Source organism: Hemitrygon akajei, chromosome 24, assembly GCF_048418815.1.
Source record: "Hemitrygon akajei chromosome 24, sHemAka1.3, whole genome shotgun sequence".
Lineage (NCBI taxonomy): Eukaryota > Metazoa > Chordata > Chondrichthyes > Myliobatiformes > Dasyatidae > Hemitrygon > Hemitrygon akajei.
The window spans coordinates 4,705,518-4,722,984 of NC_133147.1; the positions used below are offsets into that span (position 1 = coordinate 4,705,518).

General features: G+C 50.9%; 1 protein-coding gene across 12 annotated transcripts in view; it reads right to left on the reverse strand.

The window, feature by feature from the left end:
- The window catches only part of LOC140715821 (uncharacterized), a 207,158-nt gene that overhangs the window by 5,421 nt on the left and 184,270 nt on the right, over positions 1-17,467 (reverse strand). For 11 of the 12 annotated variants that reach the window (XM_073028226.1, XM_073028235.1, XM_073028234.1 and 8 more), the window contains 5 exons: positions 16,917-17,018; positions 15,279-15,392; positions 4,513-4,611; positions 3,815-3,925; positions 489-569 (listed from right to left, as the gene is read on the reverse strand). In XM_073028226.1, coding sequence (XP_072884327.1) covers positions 489-569; positions 3,815-3,925; positions 4,513-4,611; positions 15,279-15,392; positions 16,917-17,018 — 507 coding nt within the window. The remainder of the gene's footprint in view (positions 1-488; positions 570-3,814; positions 3,926-4,512; positions 4,612-15,278; positions 15,393-16,916; positions 17,019-17,467) is intronic. The other variant, XM_073028236.1, reaches the window with a different exon arrangement.

Here is a 17,467-nt window from a genome sequence, read left to right on the forward strand (position 1 = left end):
GGTTGAGGGGGAGAAAGGGAGGGAGAGAGAGGGTGGAGGTGTGGAGAGAAGAGGGGGCACACTCAGCTTGTGAGAGTCAGCATGACTATGTGGTGCGGGGGGGAGGGAGAAAAAGCAAGGCAGATAGAGAGCATGTCATTGGAAGAGAGAGGGGCAGAGAAAGAGTCAGAGTGAGAGTGAGAGAGAGAGAGAGAGAGAGTGAGAGAGTGAATGAGAGGGAGAGAGTGAGAGAGAGAGAGAGAGAGAGAGAAAGAATGGCAGAAAATGTGAAGAATGGAGAGAGGTGGACAGTGACACAGTCGATGGTCCACACCCTTCTGAGCTGGGGAGCCTGTATTCTCTGCACCCACTCCCTCCCTCCGTGGGCACCTCCGGGACAGGGTCAAACCAACTGCCCCGTGCCCTCCCCCAGGACACTGGCACGCCGAGGTGTGGCACAGGTGCTGGGTGCGGAGAAGCCCGACCCAGCCGCCGCCAGCGGGACTCACCACTGGCAAACCGGAGCTGTCGTCGGGACCACCGCTACTCTCCTCTGGGCTCTGCTGTGTCACTGACTGACCTGCTGCAACCTTGGGTGTTGGAGGGTGAGAAAAATGACAACGTGACACATTGGAAGCAGCCTCCGCCTCTCCCCACCATCCTCTGTGTTGCCCCGCCACCCCCTCCCCACTGCCCCATTGCCAGTGGGGGCTCACAACTGCCTCCTGAGGAAACTGGTTCATCGTTGTAATGACTGGAATATAAAAACAAGGATGATATAAACGCTGAGGCTTTATAAAGCATTGGCCAAACTGTGCTTGGAATATCGTGTGTAGATTTGGAACCGTTTTCTAAGAAAGGGTGTGCTGGTGTTGGAGAGGGTCCAGACGAGTTCCACAAGAATGATCCCAGGAATTAAAGGGTTAATGCATGGGAAGTGTTTATGGCTCTGGGCCTGTATTCACTGGAATTTAGAAGAATGAGGGATGGATTTCATTGAAATCTACTGAACATTGAAAGGTCAAGATGGACTGAATGCAGAGAGGATGTTTTCCATAGTGGGAGAGTCTAGGACCAGAGGGCACAGCCTCAGAATAGAAGGACGTCTGTTCCTAGAAGAGATGGGGAGGAATTCATTTTGGTACAGGGCGGTGAATCTGTGGAATTCATTGTCACAGTCGGCCGTGGACGCCAAGTCATTGGGTATATTTAAAGCGGAGGTTAATAGGTTCTTGATTAGTCAGGGCATAATGGGGAGAAGGCAGGAGAATGGGGTTGAGAAGGGTAATCGCCTATGATTGAATGGTGAAGTGGATTTGAAGGGCTGCATTCTGCTCCTTTGTATTTTGCTGCAGTATGCCGATCTCTGGTGAAATCTCTGTTCTGCACGCCTTCCACATAGATCATTTCATCACCTCGAGGTGCTACTAAGTGAAATAGTTCAATAGTCTTATAACAGTGGAGTAGACGCTGTACTTGAGCCTGGTGGGACCTGCTTTCAGGCCCTTATAGCTTCTGCCCGACTGGAAAGGGAAGAAGAGGTGGTTGGGATCTTTGATTATTCTGGCTGCTTTTACTGAGGCCCCGGGAACTGTAGACAGAGTCCGCGGAGGGGAGGCTGGTTTCCATGATGTGCTGAGCCTGTCCACCGCTCTCTGCAGTTTCTCGCGGTCACGGGAAGAGCAGTTGTCGTGCCGAGCCATGACGCATCTGGATAGGATGCGTCAATTAAAAGTTAGTCAGGGTCAAAGGGGACTTGCCAAATTTCTTCAACCAAGTGTAGCTATACTGGTGTTGGTTAATTATTGACATGTACAGTGAACAGTTTGCCTTGCACACTGTTCATACCGATCAGATCATTACACGGAGCATTGAGGTAGAGCAAGGTAAAACAATAACAGAATGCAGGCTAGAGTGCCACAGTTACAGAGAAAACCCGGTGCAAGTTGGCGATAAGGTGCAAGATCACAACGAAGAACGCTGTGAGGGACTGGGAGTGGATGTGTGTAATGAGTGAGGGGCGAGGGAGACAGACAAGGAGCCGGGCAGGGCAAGTGGGAGAGAATGAGAGGGGTGATCGATTTACAGGTGGGGGGCAGTCAATGAAAGGAGAGGATGGTGAAGGTGGCAGAAGTAGGCCATTCGGCCCATCGAGTCTGCTCTGTCATTCGATCAGGGGCTGATCCAATTCTTCCAGTCATCCCCACTCCCCTGCTTGCACCCCGTACCCTTTGATGCCCCGGCTAATCAAGAACAAATTGGGGAGAGCGCCAAGGTAGCCTAGCGGTTAAAGCGACACCGTAACAGCGGCAAGGTAGCCTAGCGGTTAAAGCGACACCGTAACAGCTCCGGGCCCTAGAGACTGGTGCTCAACCCCCGCCGTCCTCGGGAAGGAGTCTGTACGTCCTCTCCACGGAACACGTGGGTTTCCTCCAGGTGCTCCAGTCTCCTCCCACGGTCTGAAGATATACCGGTTTGGAGATTAATTGGTCATTGTAAATTGCCCTGTGATTAGCTAGGGTTAAATCAGTGGGTTGCTGGGTGGCAAGGCCAATTCTGCATTGTATCCAAATGAATAAATAAGTAACTCCCCATTGGGTTGTAAGCTCCGGAGATGCCGCATCCCCTCTGCAGGTCTTCAACATGAAATATCCACAATTCCTTTCACCGCCCACAGATGCTGCTCAATCTGTCGAGTTCCTTTAACAGACTGCTTGGAGATTAATGTGGGGATATCAGGGATTAGCGTGGCAGTGGAACTAACTGGTGTTGAAAATAAGGTGGGGAGGGGCTTAATGGGGAAACCTGGTTCCCACAAAAGCAGACCCCCAACCTCGAAGCATTGGGTAATCTCGCCAACAATGCCCTCCATGCATACTCGGTGAACCGGTGCCTTGCCACGGGCCCAAATCCACAGCGCTGAAGTTCCGGCTCCAATGTCAGACTCTCCATCCCAGATTCCCGGTTGGAGGGAGGGAAAGGATGTGCTCCAAGCCTCCTTGAAGAAATGCAACAGTCCTCCACCGACACCCAGGAATCTCTGGCCCCCTAGCCACTCAACGTGGAGAAGCATTTGAGGTGCAGTGGGAACGTCGACCTCATGTACTGAGAGAAGGCAGAGGCTCCCCGTCTGGTGGTCCAAAGGAGCTGTGTCCATCTCCCGTTGGAACCAGTCACCCTTGATCCAATGGCAAGCTTTGGAGGGAGATGAAGCCACCGTGGCCTCTAATGCTAGTGTAACTAGACGGTTACATCCAGTCAGCCTGGTGCGCAAAGAGTGGCGATAGAAAAATCAATCTAAAGCCGTTAAGAGTTCCCCGCCAACCATGGAGATACCCAACTACCTACAGATGACACAGCGGGTAGAGCCGCTGCCTTGGGGCTCTGGAGACTCCGGTTCGATTCCGACCTCTGCGCACGTGCGTGTGTGCGTGCGCGTGTGTGGAGTCTGCCCCTTCTCTCCACTACATCCCCGTTCCCCCATCTCCATGACCCTCTTCCTCCCCTACATCCCTTCTGTCTCGGCAACCCCCACCCCCTACATTCCTCCCCTTCTCCATCCCTGCTTCTCATATCCAGCCCCTCTATCCCTGATTTCTCCATGCTGCTGTCCCCACATGAACTCACGTGGCCCGGCACTGTTACTTGGGGCTTTCGTTTTCCGGCTGAGGTGCCACGTCAGCGTTGCCGTAGTTGAGGCAGCTCCAGCCCGTTACGTTTGAGCTGCCGGGTTCCAGGTTTTGGGGACTGCCCTCTGACCAACAGCCTCACGGGGGGAGGGGGGGTGTGGAGAAAGGATGCGGGAAGGAGAATTAACTGGAGACATTGGTCTTACCGCTGCTGGAGGCGACTGTCCGTATCCCGGGTTCTGCTCCGGACTCTCCCGCCTGACAATCCGAGAATTGCTGGGAATTCCGGGCGTACGGGCCTCTGTCTCTGCCGGCCGCTGGGAGGATAAAACGAGACGGATCAATCAGGGGAATGGGCAGAGGTCCGGAGGTCCAGTCCCCAAAGACCACATGGAAAGGGCGGCAAGGAGGGAGTGCCGGACTGCGGGAGGGGTGGTGAGGAGGGAACTGCGCTGTAGAAGGGCTGGTAAGGACGGAGCTCCACGCTGCGGGATGAGCGGGGTGGAGGGAGCTCCCCGCTGTGGGACAATTGGTGAGGGGGAGCTCTGCACTATGGGATGATTGGTGAGGAGGAAGCTCCCCACTGTGGGAGGGGAAACAGGGAGGATGCATTGCCTGTGTGAGGGGCAGTGAAGGAGGCAGAGACAGCACCATGCAGTGGAAAGGACGGTGAGGGAGCACGGTTCCAAGACGATACAGAGGGAGTGCCGTGCTATGGGAGAGGTGAGAGGAGGAACCACCGTGCTGCGAGAGGGGTTGCACTGTGGGAGGGGTAATGAGGAAGTCCAGAGACTGTACGTGTAGCGCCGGGGAGACCAGTGGACTGAAAATCTGCTCCTGACCAATAGTTCTGTCCACTTTGCTTCACAAAGTCATCTGGGGTGCCAGTGCTCAATCACGTTACCTTGGGCGAGATGGGCTGCCTGTAGCTGCTGGGGTTTGTGCGTTCCTCCTTGGTGACGGGAGGTGAACCCTGGCTGGAACACCCGTTCACATCACGTCCCTAGTGTGAAAAAGAAGACCTCACTGAATATCCACACCCTCTGTCACGGACCTTCTCGTGATGCGTGGGGTGGGGGGGTGGGGAAGGAATGGGGAGTTGGACTGACGGTTGACAGAAAATAATTCATCAGGAGGGTATGTCCGGATTGGCAACTGACAGCAATGGCAGCCTCTTTACCCAGCATGCACTATGGCAGGGGAACCAGTCCAGTCCACCACACTAACCAGTCTCCATCCACTCTACTGCCTCAGGACTACTGAGGACCCGTCCCCACTGGTTACTTGCTCTGCTCCCTTCTCCCAGACAACCACACGAGTCTGAGTACTACCAAGCTCAAAGACAGCTTCTATCCCGCACTTATCAGCACCCTGTACTGATTTCCGATTTCTCATACTCTAAAGACGGACTCTTGATCTCCCAATCTACCTCACTGGAGGTTAGAAGAACGGTGAGGGGGGTGGAGTCTCATTGAAACCTATTGAATACTGAAAGGCCTAGATAGAGAGGGGAGTCTTGGACCGGAAGGCACAGTCTCAGAGTGCAAGGATGTCCCTTTAGAACAGAGATGAAGAAAAATTTCTTTAACCAGAGGGAAGTGAATCTGTGGTATTCATTGCCACAGATGGCTGTGGAGGCTAGGTCATTGGGTATACTTAAAGCGGAGAGTGATCGGTTCTTGATTAGTCAGGGTGTCAAGAGTTAAGGGGAAAAGGAAGGAGAATAGGATTGAAACAGACAATAAATCAGCCATGGTGGAATGGTGAGCAGATTGGATGGGCTGAATGGCCTGATTCTCCTCCTGTGTCTCTTGGTCACGGCCCTTGCATCTTACTTGTTTCCATGCATTGCACTTTCTCAGCCACTGCATCGGGCAGAAGAGCCTGCAAGATCGTACCGCCAGGCTGAAGGGCAGCTTCTACCCTGCTGAACAGATCCCTAGTCTGATAAGACAGGCTCCTGACCTCGCAGTCTACCTCACTGTCTGTCTGCACTGCACCTTCTCTGTTTTTCTGCATTCTGTTATTGTTCTACCCCAATGACGTGTTCTATATGGACAGCATGCAAAGCCAGGTTTTTCACTGGCCCGTGGTAACGTGTGACAATAATGAACCAGTTTACTGTACTGTGTCCTGCTTTCCTTTTTAAAATATTTATGTACAGCATAATCTGTGTGCAAACCCACACAAACAAGAGCTCTTCACTGTGCCTCAGTCCAAAATGCAGGGCCATGGATGAGATGGAGCGAGTGGTCTCCTTCACTATCCCATCCCCACAGCAGCAGCTCTCTGAGCCTGCCCCCACACTCCCCCAAGCACAGAGAAGAGAACCGTGGCCATCCAAAGGAGTGGTGAATTAGTGACAGGAAGGGAGCTGCCTCGGATCTGAAGTGACATGGGACGTTACGTTGAAGTTGTACAAGACGTTGGTGAGGTCTAATTTGGAGTTTTGTGTGTAGTTCTAATCACCAACCTTCAGGAAAGAAGTCAATAAGATTGAAAGAGTGTGGATAACATTTACAAGGAAGTTGCCAGGACTTGAGGACCTGAGTTATAGGGAGAGGATGAACAGATTCAGACTTTATCCCCTGGAGTGTGGGGAATGAGAGGAGATTTGATAGAGGTATACAAAATTATGAGGGGTACAGATAGGGTAAGTGCAAGCAGGCTTTCCCTCTGAGGTTGGGTGGGACTACAACTGGAGGTCATGGTTTAAGGGTGAAATGTGAACATGAGGGAGACCTTCTTCACTCAGAGGGTGGTGAGAGTGCGGAAAGAGATGCCAGCAGAAGTGGTGGATGCGGGTTCGATTTCAACATTTAAGGGAAGGTTGGATAGGTACATGGATGGGAGGGGTGGGAAGGGCTGTGGTCCGGGTGCAGGTCGATTGGACGAGGTAGGTTAACAGTTCGGCATGGACTAGATGGGCGGAGTATTTTATTTCTGTGCTCCAGTGTTCCAGGACTCTAGGTTAGGCCTACGTAAGATGGCAGCACAGGGCAATGGTGGAGTTGCTACCCAGGATGCACAGCAGCTGAGAAGCCCCTCTAGCGGTTGACAACACTAGCAACCTCACAGTGTCCTGGTAGTGATCCTTAGGGGTGAGGGGGAGTTCAGGAAAACAGGTACAGACAGAACCATGGAGACAGGCCCTTAGGCCCCACTTGTCCATACTGACCAACATTTCCATCTAAATTTGCCCCACTTGCCTGTGTATGGGCCATATCCATGCATCTATCTAAATGCCTTTTTAAAATCTTGTTCATGTACCTGTCTCAGCAACTTCCTCTGGCAGCTCATACTGGATATGGACCACCCTCTGGGTGAAAACATCGCCCCTCAGTTTCCTGTTAAATCTCTCCCTTCTCTCCCTAACCCTGGGGAAAAGACTGCACATTCACCCTATCTGTGCCTCTCATGGTTGTGTACACCACTACAAGACCATATATAGGAGCAGAATTAGACCATTCGACCCACTTTATCACAGCTGATCCATCTGCCTCTCAGCCCCAATCTCTTGCCTTCCCCCCGTATCCCTTCATGCCCTGACTAATCAAGAATCTATCAACCTCTGCCTTACACATACCCAATGACTTGGACTCCACAGCGTGTATAGCAACGAATTCCACAGATTCACCACTCCCTGGCTAAAGAAATTCCTCCTCAACTCCGTCCTAAAAGGACTCTCCTCTAATCTGAGGCAGTGTCCTTTGGTCTTAGACTCACCACCATAGGAGACATTCTCTTCACATCCACTCTTTTTGAAACCTTTCAACATTTGATAGGTTTCAATGAGGGCCCCCCATTCTTCTGAATTCCAGTGAGTTCAGGCCCAGAGCCATCAATCGGGCCTCATTTGGTAACCCTTTCATTCATAGAATTATTCCTGTGAACCTCTCCTGAACCCTCTCCAATGCAGGCACATCCTTTCTTAGATAAGGGGCCCAAAATACCGCTCAATACTCTATGAGGCCTCTCCAATGCCTTATAAAGCCTCAGCATTACACCCTTGCTTTTATATTCTAGTCCTTTCGAAGCGGATGCTAACACTGCATTTGCCTTCCTCACCACCGACACAACTTAACCTTTAGGCCAAGTTGTCAAGTAACCCCCTCAGTCTCCTATACTCCAAGGAACAACGTCTGAGCCTGTCCAACCTGTCTCTCGAATCCCTGCAACATCCTCGTACATTTCCTTTGCGTGCTCCAGCTTAATGACGTAGCTTCTACAGCAGGGCGACCAGAACTGCAGTCCATACTCCAAACCCCACCCATTTAGTTGCAATACAATGTCCCAACTCCTGCATGCAATGCCCTGACCTTGTACAGGGAGGCCAAAGGAAAGAGGTTGAGTGCTGTCACATCACCAGCGTCAGCGAGACCGAGGAACTGACTGCGGAGTCAGGAGAACACACACCAGTCCTCACTGAGGGGTCTTCAGCGGAAGGGGTGGGAAGTTTCAAGTTCCTGGACGTCAACATCTCAGGAGATCTATCCTGCACCCAACATATTGACGCGATCCTGAACAAGGCACAGCAGCGGCGATGTATATTTCATTTGGAGTTTGGGGGGCGGGGGTGATCGGCAAGTCACCAAAGACTCCCTCCCGCAAATTTCTACAGATGTATGGCAGAGAGCATTCTGACTGGCTGCACGGGATTGAAAAATCTGCAGAGGGTTGTAGGCTCGTCCAACTCCATCACGAGCACAACTCTCGGACCAGCGGGCACAGCCTCCAAATAAAGGGACGTCCATTTAGAACGGAGATGGGGAGGAATTTCTTTAGCCGGGGGTAGTGAATTTGTGGAATTCGCTGCCGCAGGCAGCTGTGGAGGCTAAGTTATTGGGTGTATTTAAAACAGAGTTTGATAGGTTCTTGATTAGTCAGGGCATCAAAGGCAGGAGAATGGGGTTGAGAGGGATAATAACTCAGCCACGATGGAACGGTGGACTTGACGGCAAATGGTCCAAATGTGCTCCAATGTCTTCTGGTCTAACCCTCCCCACCATTGAGCACATCTTCAAACGACCATACCTCAAGAATGCGTCAGCCATCTCTCAGGACCCTCACTATCCAGGACATACCCTCTTCTCATTACTCCCATTAGGGAGGAGGTACAGGAGCCTGAAAATACACACTCAATGATTTAAGAACAGCTTCTTCACCTCCACCATCAGATTCAGAACAGCCCATGTACTGCACATAAGAATCACTCCTTCGTTCGTTGTGTGCCATGTCGTTTGACGTGGTCCTTCCATGACTGTGACTGTTGCGGGCAAATTTTTCTACAGAAGTGGTTTGCCATTGCCTTCTTCTGGGCAGTGTCCTTACAAGACGGGTGACCCACACCCCCCAGCTATTATCAATACTCTTCAGCGATTGTCTGCCTGGCTTCAGTGGTCGCATAATCAGGACTTGTGATCTGCACCGGCTGCTCATACGACCGTCCACCACCTGCTCCCACGGCTTCACATGACCCTGACTGGGGACTAAGCAGGTGCTACATCTTGCCCAAGGCTGACCTGCAGGCGAGCGGAGGGAAGGAGCACCTTACACCTCCTTTGGTAGAGATGTACTGTATCTCCAACCCGCCACCCTGATCGATGAATACTACCTCACTATTCCTCTTTTGCTCTACTTACTTATTGTTTTTTTTATTGTGATTTTTATGCCTTGCACCGTACTGTTGCCACAAAACAATATATATTCACAATACGTGTCAGTGATAATAAATCTGATTCTGATTCATGTACAGAGATAGTGGAAAATCTGTCTTGCATACTGAATATACAGATCAATTCATTACACAGTCACAGAGCATCTCAGCACAAAGACCTTTCAGCCCATCTAGTACATGCTGACCTAATCTTCTGCCATAAAACACGGGAACAGATTAGGCCATTCAGCCCATCGAGTCTGCTCCGCCATTCCATCAAGGCGTACTTATTATCCCTCTCAACTTCTGCCTTCTCCCCGTAACCTTTGACACCCTTACTAATCAAGAAGCTATCAACCTCCACTTTAAATATTCCTGATGACTTGGCATCAGCCCATCAGCAATGAATTCCACTCTCTGCCTAAAGAAATTCCTCATCATATACGGTATAACTGTTGAAGTTGTACAAGCTGTTGGTGAGGCCTAATGTGGACTGCAGTGTGCAGGTTTGGTCACCTACCTACAGGAAAGATTGAAAGAGTACAGAGAAAATTTACATGATGGTGCCATGTCTGGAGGACCTGAGATATAAGGAAAGGTTGAATAGGTTAAGACCGTATTCTTTAGAATGTAGAAGATTTGAGGGGAGGTTTTATAGAGGTACACAAAATTATGAGGGGCATGGACAGGTTAAATGCAAGCAGGCTTTTCCCCGCTGAGGTTTGGTGAACCTACAGCCAGAGCTCATTGGTTAAGGGTGAAAGGTGAAAAGTTTAAGAGGAACATGGGGGGGGGGGGAGCTTCTTCACTCAGAGGGCCATGAGAGTGTGGAACAAGCTGCCAGCACAAGTGGTGCATGCGAGCTCGATTTTAACGTTTAAGAGAAGTTTGGATAGGTACATGAATGGTAGGGGTATGTATGGCGTTGGTCTAGGTATGGGTCAATGGGAATGGGCAGTTTAAAAGGTTTTGGCATGGACTGGATGGGCTGAAGGGCCTGTTTCTGTGCTGTACTTCTCTATGACTCTATCATCTCTGTTCTAAAGGGACTCTTGCCAAGTCCCATCGACCTGCGCCCATACCATAGACCTCCAAAACCGTCCCATCCAAACTTCTCTAAAGTGCAATCGAACCCACATCCACCACTTGCGCCGGCAGCTCATTCCAGCCCGAGTGAAGAAGTTTCCCCTCAGGTTCCCCTCAAACATTTCACTTTCACCCTCAACCCATGACCTGTAGTTGTAGAATCACTAGATCCCCCCCCCCCCCCCCCCCGCTGGGGGGGTGGAGGGGAAGAAGAGTCATATAGTGACGTAGAACAGGGTAAAACTGTAATGGTTAACAAGTTCCACAGGAGGTGTGCAAGGTCATAATGAGTTAGGTTGTGAGGTCAAGAGTCCAAGGTCAAGATTTATTACAGAAGGTAAGAATCTGTCCTTGAATCTGTTCCCCTTACTCCCTTGTACACTCATAGCCAGTTTCTGCTCTCTCCATCAACAAGTTTGCAGATGACACCACTGCAGAAGGCCGTATCTCAGCTAAAGACGAGTCAGTACAGGAGGCAGAAGAACCTAGTGACGAGGTGTCATGATGACAAACTTTCCCTCAGTGTCAACAAAAGAGCTGGTCAGTGACTTTGGGGGAGGGGGGCGTGATTCACACGCTCCTGTCTCAATCAATGGTGCTGAGCTCAAAAGGGCTGAGATACAAGTTCCTAGGAGTGAACATCACCAAAGTCCTGTCCTGGACCAACCACGAAGACGTCAACGCCCCTGCTCCTCGGGGTTAATGCAAGCAGACTTTTCCCCGCTGAGGTTTGGTGAACCTACAGCCAGAGGTCACGGGTAAAGGGTGAAAGGTGAAAAGTTTAAGGGGAAACTTCTTCAGTTAGAGGGTCACAAGAGTGTGAAACGAGCTGCTAGCACAAGAGGTGCATGTGAGCTCAATTTCAATGTTGGATAGGTACGTGGATAGCAGGGGTATGGGGGGGGGGGGCTACAGTCCAGTGCAGAACAATGGGAGCAAGCAGTTTAAATGGTTCAGCACGGACTAGACGGGTCGAAGGGCCTGTTACTGTGCTGTAATTTTCTACGACAGCTTCTAACCCACTGTCATCAGACTCTTGACTGATAGGATGGTCTCCTGACCTCACAATCGACCTGTCACAGGCCTTGCACCTTACTGACTGCCCACACTGGTCTTCCTCTTGGACCATAACACTTTATTCTGCATCCTGCGGTTCCTTTCCCTTGTGCTACCTCAATGCACGGTTGAGATGAAATGATCTGTATGGGCGGCTGCAAACTGAAGGAAAGCTTTGTTCACTTGTCGGTCGAAAGCCACGTCTACCATGCCATCGACTGACTCATTTGAAGGTTGCAGCAGCTCTTTCCCATTGGTTGCCTTGTGTGACACAGCACCGGTGTCCGGTTCTAGGTGCCCCTGTCTCTGGCCACTCATCTTCACGCTAAGGTCGCGACCAGTGCTGAAGAACCATTGGGAAAGTGTGCTGCAGATACAGGAGGGCCCTACAGCTAAGTATCTATTCCTTGAGTGTGTAGTTTTGTAGTTGTGTAACTTGGTGAGACCTAATGAGGTACCCATTGAATTTGCAGTGTTACCGAATGTTTCGCTCATAACTTGTGTAACCTAGGGTGGCTTAGATGTTTGATCGAATGTTTTACTGTTTGTAAATCAGAATCAGGTTTAATATCATTGGCATATGTCGTGAAATTTGTTAACTTTGTGGCAGCAGTACATTGCAATACATGATAATGTATAAAAAAAATGAATTACAGTAAGAGTGTGTGTATGTATATGTGTGTGTGTGTATATATATACACACACACACACACAAAAACAGAAATAAGCAAATCCTGAGGTAGTGTTCATGGGTTCAATGTCCATTCAGAAATCAAATAGCAGAGGGGAAGAAACTGTTTCTGAATCATTGAGTATGTGTCTTCAGGCTCCTGTACCTCCTTCCTGACAGTAGCAATGGGAAGATGGCATGTCCTGGGTGGTGGGGGTCCTTACTGATGGATGCCGCCTTTCGGAGGCATCGATCCTTGAAGATTTCTTGGATAACACGGAGGCGAGTGCCCGTGATGGAGCTGACTGAGTTTACAACTCCCTACAGCTTATTTTGATCCTGTGCAGTAGTCCCCCCGCCCCACCACCATACCCGACGGTGATGCAGCCTGTCAGAATGCTCTCCAAGGTATGTTTGAGTGTTATAGGTGACACAGCGATTAAATCTCCGCGAACTTCTAGTGAAATATAGCCGCTGTAAATGGTTGATGTGCTTATTTGTAATCAGCGTCTCCTGACTCGCCAAACCCGCGAACCTACTTCCTTGTAACAGTGGCATGCAAAACAGTGCTTTTCATTGCAACTCGGTACATAGCGCAGTAATAAACCAATTTTCTTTCTCCTCATTTGCACGTGTCGTTATTATACTTTGTTTATTTTGCAATGTAAATTTTTTAATTTATGTTAATTTAAGTTGATGTTAACTGCCCTTGTCTTACAATGTAAATTGGTAAATGGTTTATTATTGTCACGTACGGAAACACAATGAAAAGCTGCCTTGCACACCATCCATACAGATCACCTCACTGCAACAACGCAGCGAGGTGGTACAACGGGGAGCGACAGCAGAACACAGAGTTTACACACAAAGTGCTGGAAGACCTCAGCCGGTCAGGCAGCATCTGTGGGAAAGGGTAAAAAGTCGACGCTTCGGGCCGCGATCCTTCGTCAGGACCGGGAAGGAAGGGTGAAGAAGCCAGAATAAGAAGGCACATGTAGTGTAGGAGTACAAACTGGCAGGTGATAGCTAACACCAAATGAGAGGATAGGTGGTTGTAATTGTAGTCCGAGTTAAAATGTTATTCCTATGTCACTCAATTAGCTGGTTCCAAAGGTTGTCATAGCCGGGGTGGTAGTGGAGATAAGGTCCCACTACCTATAAAGTGCGTGTGTCACTACCAGCCTCTGACAACCAAGTCCAACTCTTGGCCTTTAGTGTGGCTTAGCTACTAGGCCCAGCGGAACTGTTTCTACTGACAAGAGAAGGGGCAAAGGCGGACCGCTAATGCCTCAAAACCAATTGCTTCGGGCAGGTTGGGCTCATCAGCCTTGGACGACAGCCCGCCTAGGAGACGGAAAACTCTGATTTTAAACCTCCGCTGCCTTGCGGCCATGCCCACCCACGGGAAAGGCTTTGGGAGTAAAGCCCGAGGAAGAAATCTGGAGCTGGGGTTCCTAAGACAGTTTGATGCCGTTTACAACTTTACTCTGGCAACCCCTGCGACGACACTGGTGCCGAGCTGTATCGGCGCTTACCCTTCCCTTGGACTACATCAGTGGCGTGGAGAATGGGAAACCTGCTGCACGGGCAACAGCTGGTTCTGCAAATCTTCCCACCCAGGTTTGCACCCCGGAGAGGGCACCAGAGGTGCAAACCCAGGCTCCCCTGGGATCGATGGCTGCCTACTACTACTACTAGAGTTAGCCAATCCCACATGGGAGGAGTTCACAGACTGCACAAGCAGGATTATCAATAAAGTTTAGTTGAATATCCTGCATGCTGGCGTCCTGGTGTGCTCTGCACTTCCCCTTAATATGGAACATAACAAAGCCCTCGCCCCTCTCCTGTCAGTAAAAACGGTTCCACTGGGCTCAGCGTGGCAGAACCTAGCTGAGATCCATCCAACCCTTAAACCAGGGGTTCCCAACAAATTTATGCCATGGACCAAGACTATTAAAGCAATTGGTCTGTGAACCCAGGTTGAGAACCCATGTCTTAAAGAGAGGATGAGAAGAGATTTTTCTGAAAATCTGAGAGAGAAGGTGCAACTAAAGGAGAGAACCCAAATCCAGGAATGAAAGAGTTACTGGTCATGAAAAGATAAAAGGGTTAATGTGGTATAGCTTTGTCAATTTGCATGTACTCGTCAGAGAAGGCGCAGTGCAGGTGAACCTGGGTACTGCTGGGATTAGAGAGCATGGTTTATAAGGAAAGGCTGAGTGAGCTGGCACTTCTCTCTCTGCAGGAAAGGAGGATGCGCAACGACTCGACAGAGGCACAGATGGAGTGGACAGCCAGAGACCTTTTTCCCAGGCTGGAAATGGCCAATACCAAAGGACACGCATTCCAGATTAATTGAGGAAAGTTTACAAAACTACAAAGCAGGGCAACACCGAGGAACTCAGTTCTGGTCACCTCATTACAGGAGAGATGTGGAAGCTTTAGAAAAAGGTGCAGAGGAGATTCACCAGGAAGCTGCCTGGATTAGAGAGCACGTCTTGTGAGGATAGATTGAGCGAGTTTAGGCTTATCTCTTGGGAACAAAGAACATTGGTGACGATGGAGAAAAGGATCGGGGGAGGTCTGAGGCAGTTTTTTTCTCCACACAGGGAGTTGTAGATGTATGGAATGCACTGCCAGGGGTCATAGAGAGAGGCAAATGAGTTACGGACAATTATGAGACTCCTAGATAGGCACATGGATGATATAAAAATGGAGAAGTATGTGAGAGGACAGGGTTAGTTAGACTGAACTTGGAGTAGGTTAAAAGGTCAGCACAACATTGTGGGCTGAAGGGCCAGTAGCGTTGACTGTTCTACGTTCTAGAGATCATTTCCTCGGCACAAAGAAACAGACGAAGCAGGAGTGAAGTGGGGCTCGCGAGAAGGAGCACCCCAGAGACGAGATGTGGGGAGCTGCGGCTGGAGGGGCCAGTAAAGAACTGAAGTACAGAAAGGCCTCGTCATGACCCGAGGTTCAGTCTTCCCTGGTGCAGAATTAACAGGTCATGTTATGTTAATGATTGCACAGTCTGCCCAGCAGGGATAGGAGTGTATCTCTGCGCTTTGCATTCTGGGGAAAGAGACCACCATTACGTTGACAAAGGGTAGGAAGGCTGGTTCCAGCTTGATTCTAGTGCACAAAACCAAGGCTTGAGTGTATCCCTGCCCGCTCTGTTCAGTAAACTTCACAGAAACAGTACCTCCGTGGAGCGTTGCAATGCCTTCCTGCTGCTGGCTCTTTCCTTGTGCTCCTGTTGTTTAATGACAGGGGACACCGATCGGTGGGAGGAGGAGACATGCTCACTCAACATTTCCTGAAAACATTGGGAAAGTTCATAACTCACACTGGAACCACACCAGTTCAAATCCCACCGTCCCGCTCTATCCCCACAGACCAGTATCAGTCCCCAAACTAATCCCACTGTCCCACTTTCTCCCCACAGCCCTGTGACAGTCCCCAAACTAATCCCACTGTCCCACTCTCTCCCCACAGTCCTGTGTCAGTCCCCAAACTAATCCCACTGTCCCACACTCTCCCCACAGTCCTGTGTCAATCCCCAAACTAATCCCACTGTCTCACTCTCTCCCCACAGACCAGTATCAGTCCCCAAACTAATCCCACTGTTCCACTCTCTCCCCACAGCCCTGTCAGTCCCCAAACTAATCCCACTGTCCCACTCTCTCCCCACAGCCCTGTGTCAATCCCCAAACTAATCCCACTGTCCCACTCTCTCCCCACAGTCCTGTGTCTGTCCCCAAACTAATCCCACTGTCCCACTCTCTCCCCACAGCCCTGTGTCAGTCCCCAAACTAATCCCACTGTCCCACTCTCTCCCCACAGCCCTGTGTCAGTCCCCAAACTAATCCCACTGTCCCACTCTCTCCCCACAGCCCTGTGTCAGTCCCCAAACTAATCCCACTGTCCCACTCTCTCCCCACAGTCCTGTGTCAGTCCCCAAACTAATCCCACTGTCCCACTCTCTCCCCACAGTCCTGTGTCAGTCCCCAGACTAATCCCACTGTCCCACACTCTCCCCACAGCCCTGTGTCAGTCCCCAAACTAATCCCACTGTCCCACTCTCTCCCCACAGCCCTGTGTCAGTCCCCAAACTAATCCCACTCTCTCCCCACAGCCCTGTGTCAGTCCCCAAACTAATCCCACTGTTCCACTCTCTCCCCACAGCCCTGTGTCTGTCCCCAAACTAATCCCACTGTCCCACTCTCTCCCCACAGCCCTGTGTCAGTCCCCAAACTAATCCCACTCTCTCCCCACAGCCCTGTGTCAGTCCCCAAACTAATCCCACTGTCCCACTCTCTCCCCACAGTCCTGTGTCTGTCCCCAAACTAATCCCACTGTCCCACTCTCTCCCCACAGCCCTGTGTCAGTCCCCAAACTAATCCCACTGTCCCACTCTCTCCCCACAGTCCTGTGTCGGTCCCCAAACTAATCCCACTGTCCCACTCTCTCCCCACAGTCCTGTGTCAGTCCCCAGACTAATCCCACTGTCCCACACTCTCCCCACAGCCCTGTGTCAGTCCCCAAACTAATCCCACTGTCCCACTCTCTCCCCACAGATCTGCTTCAGTCCCCAATCTAATCCCACTGTCCCACTCTCTCCCCACAGCCCTGTGTCAATCCCCAAACTTATCCCACTGCCCCACTCTCTCCCCACAACCGTGTCTGTCCCCAAACTAATCCCACTGCCCCACTCTCTCCCCACAGTCCTGTGTTAGTTCCCAAACTAATCCCACTGCCCCACTCTCTCCCCACAGCCCTGTAGTGGTAACTCTTCTGGATGCAGGTCAATGAGGTGTTGACGTGAACCCCTGCGGATTACCGGTGTGCTCGGAATGCGCTCAGGTTCCTGTTCCGGAGTGACACGCTTTGCTGGGGTGGAGATCGCTGCCGTCTGGAACACTGGGGTCTCCATGGGCCTCCTCTGTGTGGGGTGGGGGTGGTGGGCAGTACGGGAAAGAAGAGAATAGCGAAGGAGTGGGGGGAGCAAAGGGAGAGGGCATAGAGAGAAGACGGGTGAGAGGGAGGGAAGGCAAAGGGAAGCGGAAGAGGCAGTGGGGAGAGAAATGGGCAACAAAGGAAGGAGTAATGGGAGTGGAAAAGGGAAGGTGAAGAAGGAGGGGATGGGGAAGGGAAGAAGGAGGGGAGGGGGAAGGGAAAGAGGGGATGGGGAAGAGGAGAGAGAGTAGGAGGATGTCAGAAAGAGTGAGGGAAGGGAATGGGGAGAACAGCGAAGGGTTGAAAAGAGAGCGAGAGAGGGAGGGAGGAAGAGCAAGAACAGAATCTGTTAGCACCTGTCAAATCAGGGACCTGCCCAGACCGCAGTCTGACATCTGCCACCAGGCTGATGGGCGGCCAGCTTGTGACAATGTT